This window comes from Ovis canadensis, chromosome 3, assembly GCF_042477335.2.
Source record: "Ovis canadensis isolate MfBH-ARS-UI-01 breed Bighorn chromosome 3, ARS-UI_OviCan_v2, whole genome shotgun sequence".
Lineage (NCBI taxonomy): Eukaryota > Metazoa > Chordata > Mammalia > Artiodactyla > Bovidae > Ovis > Ovis canadensis.
The window spans coordinates 62,458,698-62,476,882 of record NC_091247.1 but is presented as its reverse complement, the minus strand read 5'-3'; the positions used below and the strand labels follow the sequence as shown (position 1 = coordinate 62,476,882).

Here is an 18,185-nt window from a genome sequence, read left to right as displayed (position 1 = left end):
AGTCAGAACTCCGCCCCCTCACCTCCCTACTCCTCAATGGGAGCAGGAAGTCAGAAACCTCCACCCCCAACCCCCCAATGAGAGCAGGAAGTCAGAACCCCACCTCCCAGTGCCATGCATCCCCAATATGCAGGGTTTCTTTTCCAGGAGCTGTGCCCCCCAACCAGGGACACCCCTGCAGGTCTATCCACCTGGATCCCAAATACACCTAGGGTCTGTGGAGGCACTGAGGTTTGGATGGGGCTCAGGGCTCCTGTGTCTTTCTGTTTCTCCCGAGCCTGGGCGTGGACCTTCTACTAGAAGCCGAGGACCCTCCCCAGACTCCTCCCTGGAAACACTCTGCCTGCCCTGGGGCCTAAGACAAAGGTGAAGAAACAGCCAGCAGTTACTGGGTCAGCAAACCCCATGTGTGCGGGGCAGCCCGCACCTTTGAAACAGAATAGACAGCTTCAACGCTGTTTGTCTCCAGGGATGTTGGCAGCTCTGAGACCACAGATGCTGATGGACACTCAGAATAACATGCTCTTTTCATAAGGCAAAGTGACAAGGAGACGATAGTGCTCCAGGAGCAAGAAAGGCCAAGTTCAACATCGCAATTAGTGGAGGCTCAAGCGACTTCCACAGCAATCATCGCGCCGAAGACCAAGCCTCTCACACGGGAAGCAGTTGCCATTAGCAACCATACCATTTTGGGCATTACATCTATTTGGCTAAATCAAGACTTCAGTTTTTGCCTCCATCTTCTCCCGGATCCGTAAATAGCACCAATCAGCCTCAGGGATCAGCAGAGGCCTGTAGCACCACCAGCAGACAGAGGCTTGGATCTGGTCCCAAGGTCAGAACTCTCTGGACACCCCCTGCCTGGGATGAGGCTGCCCCCACTTTCTGGGGCTCACTCAGCTTCCCCACCTCCTCATCCAGAATACAGGCATCTGCAGGTACCCCACGGCCGTGGGAGATCAGGGCGGATCCTGATCCCAGCGTGTGGGGCAGCAGAAGGGGGAGCAGGAGCCAGAGGACAGGCCCACCAGATGCACACATGGCTCCAGGTTTAGGACACAGGCTCTCAACAGACACCACTACGGACGTGTCCATCCAGCTGCGTGGACAGATGGACACGGGCAGCTCTGATGGATATGGAGGGTCAGTGGGAGGGAGACAGGACTCCTGCAGCACCACTCTGGACACCCCCACCTCCACCCTCCAGCCCCTCACGCCCGCGTGGAGCCTCTCACACCCACGTGCAGCCCTGGGCTGCAGCCTGCAGCCCACAGCCCTCTCCTCTGGGCTATGTCCTCTCCTCCTTGAAAGCCACCCTCACCAGTCACTGCACCTGCTCTGTGGCTGTGGTGCCTGCAGCCGCACACCTGTCCTCTGGCATGTCCACCACTGCTCAGCTGACCAGGAGCTGCCCAGCCTCCACGTCTTCCCTTGGTTCCTTGCCCCTCACAGGTCTCAACACCTCAGATGAAGTCCCCATATCACCTCCTACTGCGTCCTGAACACTCTTTCTTGACAAACAACCTTCTGCGAAGAGGCTGAGATGAGGACAGCTGGGCACAGACCTTCAGTGCCCCCTCCTCATCTCTTGTTCCTTCTGAGACCCTCCTCTCCAGCCACCTCCTTCCTGAGGGCAGTCAGGTCAGCCCCTCTACCCCTGGAGTGTGGGCAGCCCTATCTGTGATGGAGCTCCTGCTGCAACCGCAGGTGGGGCTGACCTCCACCCCATCTGTGGGGACGGTGAGCCCCATCCAGTCCTCGGGGCCCTGGAGACTCAAAGACCTCCCACCTCAGCCTGGTCCACCAGAGTGGCCCTAATATGTTTTGGCTCTGAGACTCCAGGGTCACGCCTAGGCTCCTCGCGCCTCCTCGGAGTCTCCCACTCCCTGCTCACCTCTGCTTCCAGACTTCTCCCCTCCACAGAGTGGTCTTCCTCGGATCAGCTCTTCTCACTACAGGGCAGGGGTCCCCGGGGAAGCTCCCGAGAAGTGCTGGCCCCTTGGGCAGAGGCGCAGTGGCCTCATCCCTCGAGGTGTGGATTCCAGTGACTGCCCACAAGGACGTGAGGAGCCAAGCCAATCGGCCTCCTGGGGCCCAGAGCACAAAACGAGGAAACACTGGGCTCCAGTTTGGGGCATCACGATAGGCTCCTAGGAACGTCCCATGGCTGTCTCTGAGTGGCCCCTCGAGGGTCTGCCTGGGAAGAGGTTCCACTGACCAAAGACATCAGGGGCGTCTGGCTTTGCACATCTGGATGGCACTGTGTGGTTTCTGGGTCTGAAGCAGGAGGATGGAGACCACCCCAGGCAATGGAGCAAATGCACAGGTGAGGACAGGGGTCATACCAGGAGCCAGAGGGCAGAGTGTGTGCCGCGAGTGCCCCTCACGAGGTACCAGAGAGGAGCATGTACATGCGTGTGGCTTTACTGCTGGGGAGGGTCTCAGAATTTCCTGGGCAGCTGATCCAGAGTGAGTGTGAGAACTGCAGGGGGCAGGACATTTAGGAAATAGGGGGAAAGGACCAGAGATGTGGCTGGAAAAGCAGAGGAGGCCAAGGTGTAGAGAGCCCTGGCTGCCTGCCCCAGAGAGCAGCCTTCATCCTGCAGGACCCGGAGCCCACTGGCCCACAGGGCTCAACAAAGGCAAAGCTAGCCACATCCCGGAACTCATGTGCAGTGCACCCTGAACTGGGGACTGTGGGCTCTGAGTGGGGGTGCTGGGAGCCGAGTCGAGACACGTCCACCTGCGATCACAGTCAGCTCTGAGCCTCTGCTGGCTCATCGGTCACTTGGGGGCAGGGGGTGCAGTCCTGGTGTTCATGCTCGGGATGTGTGAGAGGCAGGACGAGGACTCCTCAGAAGGGTCCAGGGTGCAGGCACCATGAGCACTGGCTGAAATGATTTCCCAGGATGACTCGGGGGTGCACGGGTGCAGTGTGGAGTCAGGCTGGGGATGCACACACGGACATGCCTGACAAACAGCAGACACACACACAGCCCACGGCAACCAGGACTTGAAAGGTCAAAGGTTGTGGACACTCCCCACTTGGCCACTGTCCATGACACACTCACTGGATACCTACGGCACATCAGCCATCAGCCCCAGAGAACAGGCAGGAAGCCCCAAGTGTGCTCCACTCCAGGAACTGGCCGCTGACCAGCTGCCCCAAACCCAGAGTCCGGGAGCCTCAACATCTATTCGGTTGCTGGCAGAGTCAGGGGCAGGGTGTAGTGGGGGAAAGGCAGGTGCCTCTGGGGGAAACCCAGAGAGTCTCGAAGAAAGAAATAGGGCTCAGGCTCAGTTGTAAAGAGAGAAGCGGAAGTCCGCAGGGGAGCCCTGCCTCCTGCCACATGGTGAGATGAGGGAGTGACCCACAGGTCAACTCCCCCTGAATTTAGAAGACTATGGGGCAGCTTCCTTCTCTTCAGAAGAGGGGCTCCAAGACCAGGGCACCCCGGGGTCTGATGAAGCAAACCACAAAGGGTAAGAAAAGGGCTGGGAGTCTGGTCTCACCTCTACCTGCAGGGGGCGGGGCTGGGGCGTGGCCTCACCTCCACCTGCAGGGGGTGGGGTTAGTGCACTGTTTCACCTCCAGGTACAGCAGCGGCGGGAGGCGCTGGGGCAGGGCCTCACTTCCAGGTACAGCATGGGGCAGAGCTGGGAAGGGACCTCACCTCCAGGTACATCGGGGGGCGGGGCGGTGTGGGGGTCTCACCTCCACGTATAGCAGTGGGAATATCCCGATCTTGTCTCTCAGCTTCCCCTCCGCCCAGTTGTCATCCACTCTTCTGATTACGGTCAAGACTTCATCCTGGAAGTGGCCCACGGAGACAAGCCCAGGGACATGCACAAAAACAGACACAGAAACAGAACCAAGAGATCAGTCAGTGTCACTGATGCTAAAGAAAGACTCTGAGTGGCAACTCGTTAGGAGATCTGACATGAAAACCGTTCATCCCCCCATCTTCACCCGTGATCGCTTTTCCTCTCTGGCATTGATTTTAGAGGCCAAGACCCTCCGATGGAAGTGTATGGCAATTTACAATCTAGTGAGCACTTTAAAATTCGTGTTCCTAATAATTACTTATGGATAAGATTGTTTTCAATAAATATAAATTCAACTAATCCTTTCTGTGTTTCTACCTCTATCAAAACACAAAATATGACCCAATCCAACTCATTTACTTAGAGTCGTGGAAGTCTGAACAAGCCTGTTAAATTCTTGTCATGCCAGACAGTATCAAGGATACAGGCAGAAGGTGGACAGAGGCAGAGACAGGGGGGTCCCGAAGGAGGGAGACAGGTGGCCAGAGAGAGTGGCCCCACCTAATGCCCACACAGGTGCCCAAAGCTAATAGGATAGTCGAGGGTGGCAGAGGACGAACAGCAAGGGGACGACCTGCCTGGTGCACCCACAGGTGCAGGGACAGCCGACAAGGTGGGGGGCGGGATGAGGAGTGAGGGGATGACCGGCAGCAGCGAGCGTCGGGGCCCAGGCTGGTGAGGCCAGGGGAACAGAGGAACCATTCAGGGGCGACCAGGAGAGCCCTGTGCCCACAAGGAACTCCACTCAGATTCAGCCAAAGGGTGGCGCCGAGATCCTGCCGACGGTGCAAAGGAAAAGACAATCGCAGGCTTCTAAGTCAGCGCTTTTGCGAAAGCAAAATAAATCAAACAACAAAAAAAGACATTTAATTTTGTGAAATTAAAAAGAAAAAAATGCCAGATTAATTTTGGTTAAAAAAAAAAAAACAACAATATCCACGCTGTTATTTGAGACTGGTCAAGAAATTAGACCCAAAGAAATAAAAGAAAAAAATAGGAAGTACAAATACTGGAAAAAAGACCATACGATTTTCTACCTAGAAAAACAGAGTATCAATTAAAAATTAGAATAAGTAAGAACTTGAGAAAGGCTGCTAATTTTAAAATAAATACATAAAAACCATTGGTTTCCCTATCTACCACCAATAATCAGTTAGAAAATGTGATTAAAATTGGCTGATCATTAAAAAAATAAAGTTGATTCTCTAATTCACTGTATATGCCAAAATTAATTCCATAAGTATTCATGATTTAAATGTTAGGGAAAAGAAAAAACAAACCTTGAAAGTCCAAGAAGAAAATATGAATAGATGTTTAATCTTGAACTGGGGATGGTCTTAAGAAGTAAATAACAAAGACTTGGCTAGAGAAAATTGAAATTCTCTACGTTAAAAACAGCAAGAACAAGACAAAAAGGCAAATACTCTAGAAAAATACTTGCAGAGAATTGGAAAGAAAGACTGAATATTCTTGCTACATGAGGACTTAGAGACACAGCAGGAAAAAGAGATAAATACCTTAAAAGGAAAACGGGGCAAGGGCAAATCACATAATTCACAAAAAGGAAGAAAAGCAAACTGCTGTTAAATACATTTTAAAATGTAATACCTAACATTCAAAAAGTACAGCTTTAGAGAGGAAAATTCCTTCTCTCCCCTTTGTTCTTTGGGTATCTATCAGATGAGCAGGGATGAACACAAGCCAGCCAGTGTGGTCAGTGTGAAGTCTACAGGCACTTGACAACTGCTATCAGGGATATAAACTTATGGCAGCAGTTTGTCAAGTCCTATCAAATGTGAGACCCTATATACACACTGACCTGAAAGAACATTTCTAGAGCCTCTTTCTTAAGAAGATCAAAGACACACAAGAAGACTCAGCTCTGAGCATGTTCATTACAGTGTTTGCTCAACTAGAGAAAAACTAGAGACAAATGTACAAAGAGGGTTAGTTCGATAATCATGGTATGTCCACCAGTATAACGCCAGCGCTGCCTAAGGAGGATGGGAAGGTGGAGAAGCTCACAGTCTGGACGTGCAGCAATTCAGAAGATGGGACCCTAAAAACAGAACCTCTCCTCCCCCACTAAAAAGCCAATTTACAGCAGCACCTTTCATGTGTTACATTGTATCTGAATATCAAAAAGGAAAAAAAATCACTAAATGTCCTAAAAGGCAAAAACAGTTTGAAGACAAAGAGCAAGCATCAGAACCAGACTTAGATATGGAAGGAATGTTGGAATTATCAAACAGGGAATTTAAAACAACCATGATTAATATGCTAAGGGCTCTAATGCATTAGGTAGGCACCATGCAAGAACAGGTAGGCACTGCAAACTGGCAGGTGGTACGTCCAAGAAAGAACTAAAAAGAAATGCTGGAGATCAAAAACACTGCAACAGAAATAATGACTTTTAGAGGCTTATTAGTAGATTTAACACAGCTGAGGAAACAGTCTCTGAGCTTAAGGATGTCTCAATAGAAACCTCTCAAACTGAAAAGCAAAGAGAACAAAGACAAAAAGATTAACAAAAACCGATAACAGAATGGAATATCCAAAAATTGTGGGATAACTACAAGAGGTATAATATACACATAATGGGAATATAGAAAGGAGAAGAAAGAAAAAAGTGAACAAAAGAAATATTTGACACAACAATAACTGAGGGTTCTATACCCTGCAAAATAACTCCTTCATCATAGTGAGGGAGAAATAAAGACTTTCTGAGACAAACAAAAATTGAGGGAATTTGTTGCCAGGAGACCTGCCTTGCAAAAAATGTTAAAAGAAGTTCCTTAGAAGAAAAGCTGCATAGGTCAAAACCTTTGAATCTACATAAAGTAAGAACATTGGAGAAGGAATAAGTGAAGGTAAAAGAAAAAATAGGTCACAATAATAACAGCAACAATGAATCTGATTAAGTATACCTATGTACCTACCACATATATGTGTATCTATGTATACATAAGTATATATTACATAGTATGTTAGTATATTGGAGAAGGGCATGGCAACCCACTCCAGTATTCTTGCCTGGAGAATCCTGTGGACAGAAGAGCCTGGTGGGCTGAGTGACTAACACACACACAGTTTAAGGATATATATTATGTATATTGATATACATGTCAAATGAATATCAGCAATGACACAAAGGACAAGAGGAAGGAATTAGGAATACTTTATTATTATATAATAAAGTAATAAATACTTTATTATTATATAATAACAATAACACTGTATAGTGTTATTTGAAAGTGGACTTAGATTAGTTGTAAATGTGTATTGCAATCTCTAAGGCAACCATTAAAAAAATTGTTTTAAAGGTACAACTGATAAGCTAAGACAGGAAAGAAAATGCAATCATATAAATTGCTCAATTAAGACTATAAAAGGCAAAAGAGAGTAGAAAACAAAATAGGAACAAAAATCAAAGACAGCAAATAGAAAACTAACAAAGGTGGTAAATATTAATCCAACAATATCAACAATCACTTTTAATAGCAATAGTCTAAATGTACAAATTGAAAGAGAATGCCGTGGTGGATTAAAAATTAACAAGACCCAACCATATGTTGTTTACAAGAAACCCACTTTAAATGTAAAGATACACATAAATGAAAAATAATGAGATAAGGGAAGATATACCACACTAAAACTATTCAAAAGAAAGCTGCAATAGCTATAAATGAGAAACAACACAAATCACTAATATTAGCAATGAAAGAGGGGACATGACCGCAGATACCTTGGGCATTAAAAAGATAATAAAGAAATATTATGAACAAATCTATGCCCACAGGTTTAATAAACAAAATGGGCCAATTTCTTTAAAGACACAATCTGCCGAAATTCACACAAGAAAAATACTAATAGACAATCTGAATAAGTCCATATCTGTTAAAGAAATTGAATCAATAATTAATAAACTTCCCAAACAGAAAGCACCAGACCCAGATGGGTTCACTCGTGGATTCTACCAACATTTAAGGAAGAAATTATGCCAAATTCTCCAACAATTTCTTTCAGAAGACAGAAGCAGAGGGACTACTTCCTAACTCATTCTATGATGTCAGCATTATAACATACACTTCACTAAAGAAGATACACGGCTGGCACATGAAATGATACTCCACATCATGTGTCATCGGGGATATGCAAATTAAAACAACAGTGACATGCCACTGCACACGATTATTAATAGAATGGCCCAAATCCAGAACAATGGCAACATCAAAAGGATTGTCAAAGGATCAGTGGTTACCAGGAGTTGTGGGGGAGAGAGGGTAGTGGCTTGTGCAAGCTTCCTGATGGGAGGGATCGGCTGTGGGGAGAGCGGGTCTTGCTCTGGTGGGCAAGGCCACACTAAGTAAATCTTTAATCCAATTTTCTGCTGATGGGCGGGACTGTGAGCCCTCTCTATTAGCTGTTTGGCCTGAGGCGGCCTAGTCCTGGAGTCTGCAGTCTCTATGCTAAGGCTATCGGCTGGGCTGCGCACGAGCAAGTGACCAGCTTCCTGATATCACTGAGGCTAGTTCCCCACCACTCTGCTCTGCTCCAACCCAACCCATACCAGGGACACAACCTCCATGAGGAGCACTGAGAGCCGAGTGGCACCACAGAGCCACCAGCACCAAGTTCTATGGGTCCTGCCAACAGTCACACCTTCTCCCACCACCGACACAGGACCCAGAAAACGATGCCTGGGTCCTCATCAGGCCTCAGATTTGCTGTCATATTTCACAGCCTAGGGCCAGGGTAGGCATCTGCTCTGCAGCCTCTTGAGAATGTGAAGAAATGCACCCCCTGGAACCCTAGCTGCACTGGACAGGGCAGGCCCAAGTCCAGGGCACAGTGCACTGCTCATGGGGCCGCTGAGGCCTCCGTGAAGTCAGCTGAGCAGCTACGCAGGGACCTCTGGGCAGCACCACTGAAGCTGCAGACTCTCCAGCCTGGGCCAAGGAGTTGGCATCTCAGGATCTGCTGGCCGTACCTATTCTGTCTCATGCTCAACTCCGCTCTTTTAGGATGGGAGCTGCCAGAGACGCAGGAGGAGAGTGGGTGAAGGGGTCTGGGTGAGGGCCAGCAAGACTAGATGGAAACTGCTGCCAGTGGGCAGGTTGGCCGGAGCCTGGTTCCCCAGTGCTGCCCAGGGTGGGGCAACAAGCATCTTCTTCCTGATGCCAGGACACCAGTGAAGGGCTGGAGAGTAGGACAAGATCTGGGCCAATCTGGCCGCGTCAAGGATTTTCTGGACAAAAGTTGCTCTGTGACATCTTTCCACCTTCAGACACACAACTCTGCTTCCCTTCCAGGCTCCTCGGCAAGGACTCCTCTCGTGGGTCAGTGGATCCCCTAGGCTACCTCCCTGTTCCAAGCTCAACCAACATCGAGGGCCAGGGCCTAGAGGCAGAGCTCAGGGTGGTCCTGAGCGGCCTTGAACGCACACTGGTCATATGACGAGTGGCCCTCCTTCCTGCTCAGGCTCAGCGGGCAGCACACTGGCAAAGGAGTCAGGCCCCACCTCAAGGGGCTTTAACTGCATTTCTAATTAATTCATCCAATTCTCCCGTGTTTGTAGGGCTTCCCTGTGGCTCAGTGGTAAAGAATCCTCCTGCAATGCAGGAGACACAGGTTCAATTCCTGGGTCTGGAAGATCCTCTAGAGGAGGAAATGGCAATCCACTCCAGCATTCTTGCCTGGAGAATCCAATGGACAGAGGAGCCTGGCGGGCTACAGTCCATACGGTGGCAAAGAGTCGGATACGACTGAGCAATGAAGCATGTATGCACACACTCCTGTCTGTACATGACTCCTGCCAGGGAAAAGCCAAGATGCAGATAGATGAATCTGTTACGAAGCCCAGGCCTGAGGCTTTTCCCCTCGACCTGCCAGGAGACTGGAGTCTCTACCTGCACTGAAGTCTCTGCCTGCACTGAAGTCCTGGACACCACAGGGTGGCTGGCTGAGTACACTGTCCCTAACACCCTGTCAAAGGGACATCTCACACACTGAGGGCCTGGCCCACACTCAGAGAGTTCCCACAGCAGCTCCAAGAAGACCAGCCCTGGGGGTTGGACCATTTCCTAAATGTGTTGTGGGGTGGATCATACATGGGGAACCTGCCCTTCCAGGGGCCTCCCAGCTCCTCGGCCCACCTTCCCTGCAGCCACGTGGTCTCCAAGAGGCAACGAGAGGCAGAGACCAGGGAAGGCCCTTCAGAAACATCTTGAGAGCGTCATGACTGCCCTCAGGATAGAGGATACACGGGGGCCCAGGCTGCTCACAATGGACACAGTGGCCTTGACCTGGGGGCTGAGGGCTTCCACATCCCCGCAACCCCGCCCAGATGCAGTCACCAGGACGAGATGGGCACATGGGACCCATCTGGGGACTCAGCTCCAGTGCGTGTGTCTGTGGAGGAGGCCCAGCCTCATGGAGTGTCCTGGGCAAAGGCAGAAAGGACAGAAAGCCGTGGGCGTGGAGGTAAGCCCCTGATTGGTGCCTGTTTTGAGGCTGGCTCCCACAATGCTTTTGTTCATTGAATCCTATTAACTCCATTTTATAGTCAGAGGTGAAGTAAATGATTCAAGCGAAAGTAAAAGTGTTAGTTGCTCAGTCGTGTCCAACTCTTTGTGACTGCATGGTCTGTCCCTGAAATTCTCCAGGCAAGAATACTGGAGTGGATTGCCATTCCCTCCTTGAGGGGATCTTCTGGACCCAGGGATTGAACCTGGGTATCCTGCACTGCAAGCCCATCTAGGCTACCAGGGAAGCCCTAAATGACCCAAAGTAAGAGATAAAAGTGAAGGTGTCACAATTTGAATCCCATCTCACTCAGGAGCTGAAACTCTGAATACATTTGATTTCTATCCCCAATCAGAACTTGCTTTGGGATTAATGCTGGGCCAATTCACAAAGCAGAAAATCCCCTCATTGAGGAAGGACCAGTAAACAGGAAGGAAGGAAGACCGTAGGGAAGGTTTGGCGGAGCTGCCAGCAGGAGGGGCATCTGCCGGAGTCAGGACAACAGTGGGGCTTTAAATGGGCTTGGCCGGCTCAGAGAAACCAGCCCAGCCCCACCCTGTCACATGGAGGGCACTGTCACACGGATGCCAGTCCGGAGGAATGGGCTGGCAGAGCGGGATGATGCTCTGCTGTCACCTTGAGTCTTATCCACACATGCCCAGCTCGTTGGAGTAATTGTGCTTTTTATAGCTGCTCTACCTATAAGAAGTAATTATGCATTCTCTTCTTCAATGAAACAAAGACTTTGGCTTTAGAATGACTTTAATTAATGCAATTTTAAAAAGACTGTTTAAGAGCTGACATCGAAGGTAAGAATCTTGCTTTGATGCACATGCCTCATGCCTTTTAAAACCTCATCCATCCCACCGCAGTGATGTTTTTTAGAGGGAAGTTAGCACCATCTGTGGATTTTACACACTCCTTCTTTCCTTGCTGAGTCCAGAAAGGAACATATCCAAACAGCAAAATACTCCCTGGAGGCAAAACCAAGCTGGTCAGAGCCACGTGGTCACTCAAGGTGGTGAGAGGGAGGCTGTTAGAACCAGTATTCCAGGCCAGTGGAGGGAAGCTCAGGCTGTCATGCAGGGTGGCAGGGATGGGGGCAGAGAGAGTGGCAGCTGGAGGGGAGACAGGAGAACGGGCAGGTGCTCAGGCAAGAAGGCTGTGCCCTAACTTAAGGGGTGTGGAGTGGGTGCTAGTGACACGCCTATGTGAACACGGTGGGGGACACAGCGGGGCCACAGTAAGGTCTTCACCAGGAAGCATGCCCTGCCATCTCTAAGTCTCCATGTCAGTCCATAGACTGAAGAGAAAGAAAGTCCTAGAAGAGCAGCCCGAGGGATGCATGGCCCACCAGCTCCCACACCTCTGCTCCCTAATCGGGCTCAAAGTCCCGGGAAGACCGGGGACCACCTGTCTCAATGGCACAGTCCAGGTGCCAGGGCCCTCGTGATGCAAAGTGGCAGCAGCAACACCACAAGGTGAGGCTCAGGGACCTGAGTTTGCACCTTCTCCACGAGACACTTTAATGCCTCTTTTGAAATACCACACACATTACCCACTGCCTCTACCAGATACTCCGCACACCTCCTGGGTGACCCACACTGCCCATCACTCTCAGGAACTGTCCCCTGGATTCCTGCCCTGTCTCCCCAGCCGACGTCAGGCTTGTTGGTACAGCCCAGCTCCCAGCGGGGCTTGGCTCGGCACGTTTTGTTGGTTAGCAGCCAGGTGCCCCTCTGTCCTTTGTCCAGTAGGCTCTGGACTTCCCCCCAGAGGTGAGGGTACCAGGCAGAGGCTGGCACACGGAGCGTGTGATGGAGGAGGAGGACAGGGAGGCCTCTCCCTTCTCTCAAGGGGAGGAGACGCTGGCGGCTCCCACACTGCAGCTGTCCACTCAGGGAGCCTCCTCCACGAAGGTTGTAAGGAGGGCCCACCCCGACCCTGTCAGCCGTGATGGGTCTATGTCCTAACAAGGGCTCAATCCAACCCCCGAGGGGCAGCTCTCTTGATCCTTACAGCACAGAGCACCAGGGCCCAGGGGTCTCAGGGCAGGCTGGACAGGGGAGCTGGGCATGAGGGGAGTGGGCACCAGGGGGTCTGCTGCCTGACCTCACTTGGCAGCCCATGCTCCAACCTCAGAGGGGGATGCCTAATGCTGTGTTCAGGGAAGCTGCAGGGCCGGGTGACAATCACAATGAACACTGATGGAAGGGAAGTGGAGAGAGTTAAACGTGAATGAAAAGAGATCATTCACCTTTGGGCTGAACAATGGAATGACCTGCACAGAACAGGCCAATTTTGCTCAAAGTGGAGCACAGGGTACTCATATCCTTGCATAGTGCTCAGCACCACAGCTAAGCTCAGGTCTGAGCAGAGCAGAGGCTCACAGTGAGCTGGAACCTAGCTCTGTGTTTACAACTGCATGCAGGGAGAGACTGGGAGAGGAGACACAGGACAGGACACAGGAGAGGGGCAGGTCTGTGCATCCTCTTAGAGCTGTGGCTTTGCTAGACACCCACTGACTGGAAACCCCCTCCACAGGCGGAACCTGTCCACTCTGGCCGGGCATGATAGTAACCACTTGCATTAGTTACCTTACAATAGGTGATACCAACAGGGAGCTTGGAACCAAGAAGTTACCACCAGCTGGAAGAATTTGGGAGAACATACCAGCCCATAATAAGCTCTGCAACCTCCCAGGAACCCTGGTGCTGGAATCCACCTTGGCTGAGACAGGCACACGCCACCAGCAAGGACCCTGAGTCAGACCAAACATAGGCCAAGCAAGATGACCGGCCAGAAACAAGCCGGTAACTAACCCCATTACCTTAAAACCAGAGACTGCGAGCCACATGGAGAGTGGCTCTCCTGGGGTCCTGCTGTTCTCTGCCTGAGTGCCCTTCCCAGTTAAGTCTTGTGCTTTTTCAGCACATGTATCACCTTGGACAATTCATTTCTGAGCGTTAGACAAGAGCCCACTCTCAGGCCCTGGAAGAGGCCTCCTTCCTGCAACAGCTTCAACATCAGGAAGACAGGCTTCCAGGGACCCTGGCAGGCAGTTGTGAAGATCAACAACAAATTGATGATGTTTCCAAGGTCCAGGTGCTCTGGCCCTCCCAGCCCTGGACTGGGATGAAGTGAAGAAGCCAGGAAGCAGGGATGTTCACAAGCCCTGACCCTCCTACCTCTGCACATTGACACTGCACCCTCAAGGCTGGGAGGCTGGAAGCCAGGCCCCTCCGTGTCTCACTTGGTCCCCAAGACAGTTCAGTTCAGTTCAGTCACTCAGTCATGTCCGACTCTTTGCGACCCTATGGACTGCAGCACACCAGGCTTCCCTGTCCATCACTAACTCCCAAAGCTTGCTCAAGCTCATGTCCACTGAGTCAGTGATGCCATCCAACCATCTCATCCTCTGTTGTCCCCTTCTCCTCCTGCCTTCAATCTTTCCCAGCATTAGGGTCTTTTCTAATGAGTCAGTTCTTCCCATCAGGTGGCCAAAGTATTGGAGCTTCAGCTTCATCATCAGTCCTTCCAAAGAATACCCAGAACTGATCTCCTTTAGGATGGAGTGGTTGGATCTCCTTGCAGTCCAAGGGACTCTCAAGAATCTTCTCCAACACCACAGTTCAAAAGCATCAATTCTTTGGTGCTCAGCTTTCTTTATAGTCTGGCTCTCACATCCACACATGACTACTGGAACCACCATAGCTTTGACTAGATTACGTTTGTTGACAAATTAATGTCTCTGCTTTTTACTTCGCTGTCTAGGATGGTCATAACTTTCCTTCCAAGGAGTGTCTTTTAATATCACGGCTGCAGTCACCATCTGCAGTGATTTTGGACCCCTCAAAATAAAGTCTCTCACTGTTTCCATTGTCTCCACATCTATTTGCCATGAAGTGATGGGACCAGATGCCATGATCTTAGATTTCTGAGTGTTGAGTTTTAAGCCAACTTTTCCACTCTCCTCTTTCACTTTCATCAAGAGGCTCTTCAGTTCCTCTTTGCTTTCTGCCATAAGGGTGGTGTCATCTGCATATCTGAGGTTATTGATATTTCTCCTGGCAATCTTGATTCCAGCTTGTGCTTCATCCAGCTGGCCATTTCACATGATGTACTCGGCATAGAAGTTAAATAAGCAGGGTGACAATATACAGCCTTGACATACTCCTTTCCCAATTTGGAACCAGTCTGTTGTTCCATGTCCGCTTCTAATTGTTGCTTCTTGACCTGCATACGGATTTCTCAGGAGGCAGGTCAGGTGGTCTGGTATTCCCCTCTCTTTCAGGATTTTCCACAGTTTGTGGTGATCCCCACAGTCAAAGGCTTTGGCATAGTCAATAAAGCAGAAATAAATGTTTTTCTGGAACTCTTGTTTTTTGATGATCCAACAGATGTTGGCAATTTGATCTCTGGTTTCTCTGCCTTTTCTAAATCCAGCTTGAACATCTGGAAGTTCATGGTTCATGTACTGTTGAAGCTTGGCTTGGAGAATTTTGAGCATTACTTTAATAGCATGTGAGATGAGTACAACTGTGCAGTAGTTTGAGCATTCTTTGGCATTGCCTTTCTTTGGGATTGGAATGAAAACTGACCTTTTCCAGTCCTATGGCCACTGCTGAGTTTTCCAAATTTGCTGGCATGTTGAGTACAGCACTTTCACAGCATTATCTTTTAGGATTTGAAATAGCTCAACTGGAATTCCATCACCTCCACTAACTTTGTTCGTAGTGATGCTTCCTAAGGCCCACTTGACTTCACATTCCAGGTTGCCCCAGGACAAGCACGCAGGAAATATGGCTGGTTTGCCACTGACTGGGTCCCGAGGTCTCAGTGGAGCCTCATATGGCCCAAACACATGCATCCACCCCCAGACCCTCCAAGAAGGGCTGGGCCGTGCTGATTTCTGGGCCCAGCTCCCACTCCAGGATCTGATAGGGGTCTCTGCCAAGGTCTCCCCAGCAAGCTCCCTCCAAGGGCCCATGAGCCCTGCACACTCATGACCTGGGTAACAAGGGTCCTGCCCCCACTACCAGAGAGCACCTATCAGTTGGGCTGGGTGCCCCCTCTTCCACCTGGCAGACCCTCAGTAAGAAGAAACCACTGCTGTCTCCATCGTGGCAGGGCCAGGATTCACATGCCCACCCAGGCTCCCGGCTGGGGCTGTGGGGGGGATGGCTGCATTCGAACCCACCTTACCTTGCTGAAGCTCAGACAGTCTTTGTCCTGGTCTCTGTCCTTCATCTCGAAATCATAGAGCGCTTTGCCCTGGGGCGGGGCCGGGGGCAGCGGCCGCACGCTCTGGACGAAGCCGGCAGGCAGGAGGCCATGGTACCAGAGCTCGTCACTCCGGCGCTGCAGGACGATAGCATCCCCTTCACCACACCTGAGTTCCCCAGGCTCTGTCCCCTCGAGGTTGAGCAGGGCTTTGCCGGCAGGTGGTGGGGGAGGGCCCTGGAAACAGAACATGCGTTACTCAGCGGCTGCCTGGCCAATGCCTGACCTGCAGGGCCCCCAAGTCTCAGAGCCCAGGAGCGGGGATACCTCTGAGGAATACAGGGTACTCACAGCCCACCAGGTACGCACAGCACTTCGCACAACAGCCTAACTAGACTCATCCAAGAAATATGGGCCACGCCCTGCTGGACGGGGTCTGCAGAGGGTCCCCAGATATGCCCCGGGCCTCCCTGAGGGCTGCCATGCACTGAGCTGGAAGGATGCTGAGGAGGAGCTGGGAGACCTTCATGCAGACTCTGAGAGGGATAGGGCCCCTACCCGAGCTCTGGCTCCAGAATGCTTTGCCTGCTACCGTGTGGCTGACTGATCATCCCCTGGGTGCCACCCCCCCACTGCATTCCCGGCCACCACCATTCCACAGGACGGTGACTCAGAACGTGTGTCTGGGGGGTTTCAAGCTGAAAGGATAGACTTGCTGGACTGTTTCACACCCTCCTACATCACCACTGCAGGGCCTGGGGGCACGGGCTCCAGGCCAACCGGGGGGAAAGGCACCCCTAGGGCTGAGAGTGCTAATGAGGGGTCCTGGCCGCCCCGCCACTCTCCATCTTGCCTGCCATGGCCCCTGGCTTCTGGAGGTCATGGTGGCCTCATCCAAAAGAGCCTGAGGCAGGTCCTTTTTAGGTCATGGGATGCCCCTGTCCTCCTGTCAACGGTCATCCAGCCCACTGCCCTTCTGATCTGCCATCTGGCCTTGAGCCACTCTCGGGCCCCCTGCTCTTGGGTAACATGGGTCCACTGAGCCCCACACCTCACCCCTGGGGCAACTGCCAACTAACTCCCGGTCTGGTTTGTGAAGGCCAGGGCACCTGAATTTCTCTCCTGCTTCTCTGCAGTGGCCAGTTCCCATGCGTCCCAGCCTCTGAGCGAGGGAAAGACAGAGGCCAGATGCCTCTGGAGCAGAGGCAGGAGCAGGCCTACCAGATGGCTCAGGCTCCTGCCACAGCCTCAGGCAGTCACGCCCATCTGGAGGTCCGAGTGCTGGGCCGGGAGCAAGCACACAACCTTACCAGCTCCAGCTACACCTGCTGAGGTGGCCACTCTGCTGTTTGGTCCTGTCAGTGAACTGGGAGGTGGCAAGAGGAGGCAGACGAGGGGAGCAGGATTGGGAGACAGGGAGACACCCACCTCACTAATCCCCTCCCACCCCTCAGACTGCCAAGACCGGCATCTCCTGGAGAACTGAGAGGAGGGGCCACCTTGAGCTTTGTGGTGGGGAGGGGGAGGTGCACTCCTGGGGGTGAAGAAAAGAAGTCAGATGGTGCTAGGGGGCAGCTGCTGTGGGAACCTGAGCCTCTCCCCCCGGCAATGCTTGGAGCTGGTGGGTCTCGCACCTCCAGCCTCTCACCCTCTCATGCTTGATGAGATGAACGAATGAGTCCATAATGAGGTCCTGGCAGGTGGACGCAGGGCCAGGAAAAGACTCTGCAGATGTCACAGCGGAGCCAGAGGACCCCAGAGACCAGCCCCGGGCCCAACCTGAGGAAGCCCGCGTGGTCTCCGTGGCCTGGCCCTCTAAGCACCCCTCGGAGGAACGGCTGAGTTGAACACTGCTGCCAAGTTCCACTCCACAGGCTCAAGACACCCGGGAAACAAGATGAAAGGGGAGTGAGAGGGACACACAACTGGGGTGCCTACACCGATTAACACAGCCACCCTGTGGGGCATCCGTGATAATGAAGACAGATGACGTCGGGCTCACGGCTCAGGACTCGGACGTGGAGGAGCTGCGGGATGTCACCCAGGCACGGCAGCCCCAGCTCTGTCTTCACTGGGATCCACATATAGGTGAGCTTTGCAGACGCACTGCTTGCACTCGGCTGCCCACAAGGCCCCCGAGAGACCTTCCCACACCCAGGTCTCACTGTCTAACCCCTGGAAAGACAGAGTGAAGAGTGTGGACAAAGAACTCATTCAGTCTTCAGACTCCAAGGACTCGCAGGTTCTCCCTCCATGCTGCTCCCCAGGGGGCACGTGTTACCAGTGTGGGGGCCCCCAGGACAGGCACCACCTGCTTCTACATTCGAGGCTACATCCCCGACCCTGGCCTGGTTCAGATCATATGCTCAAAACACCTCCAAATGGCTGACCCTGTGGGCCACCAAGACAATCTTCTGACTACAGTTGGCTTAAGGGCCTTGGGCTGGAAGGACTTCTCCCAGGATGGGAGGTCAAGAGTTGACACAGCTCTAAACCTTGTTACCACTGGCCGGGCCCAGATGACTGAAAATCCCCTTGGTCACTCAAAGAGGAGTCAGGCCAAGCAAGGGCTAGGAGCTGGAGTCACAGGGCCTGCCTTCTGGGAGAGACAC

The 18,185-nt window shown here is 51.8% G+C and overlaps 1 protein-coding gene across 1 annotated transcript in view; it reads right to left on the bottom strand.

The window, feature by feature from the left end:
* Positions 1–18,185, bottom strand: part of SH3RF3 (SH3 domain containing ring finger 3) — a 159,400-nt gene that overhangs the window by 61,326 nt on the left and 79,889 nt on the right. The window contains exons 2-3 of the mRNA XM_069583212.1: positions 15,556–15,810; positions 3,716–3,811 (exon numbers count right to left, since the gene is read on the bottom strand). Coding sequence (XP_069439313.1) covers positions 3,716–3,811; positions 15,556–15,810 — 351 coding nt within the window. The remainder of the gene's footprint in view (positions 1–3,715; positions 3,812–15,555; positions 15,811–18,185) is intronic.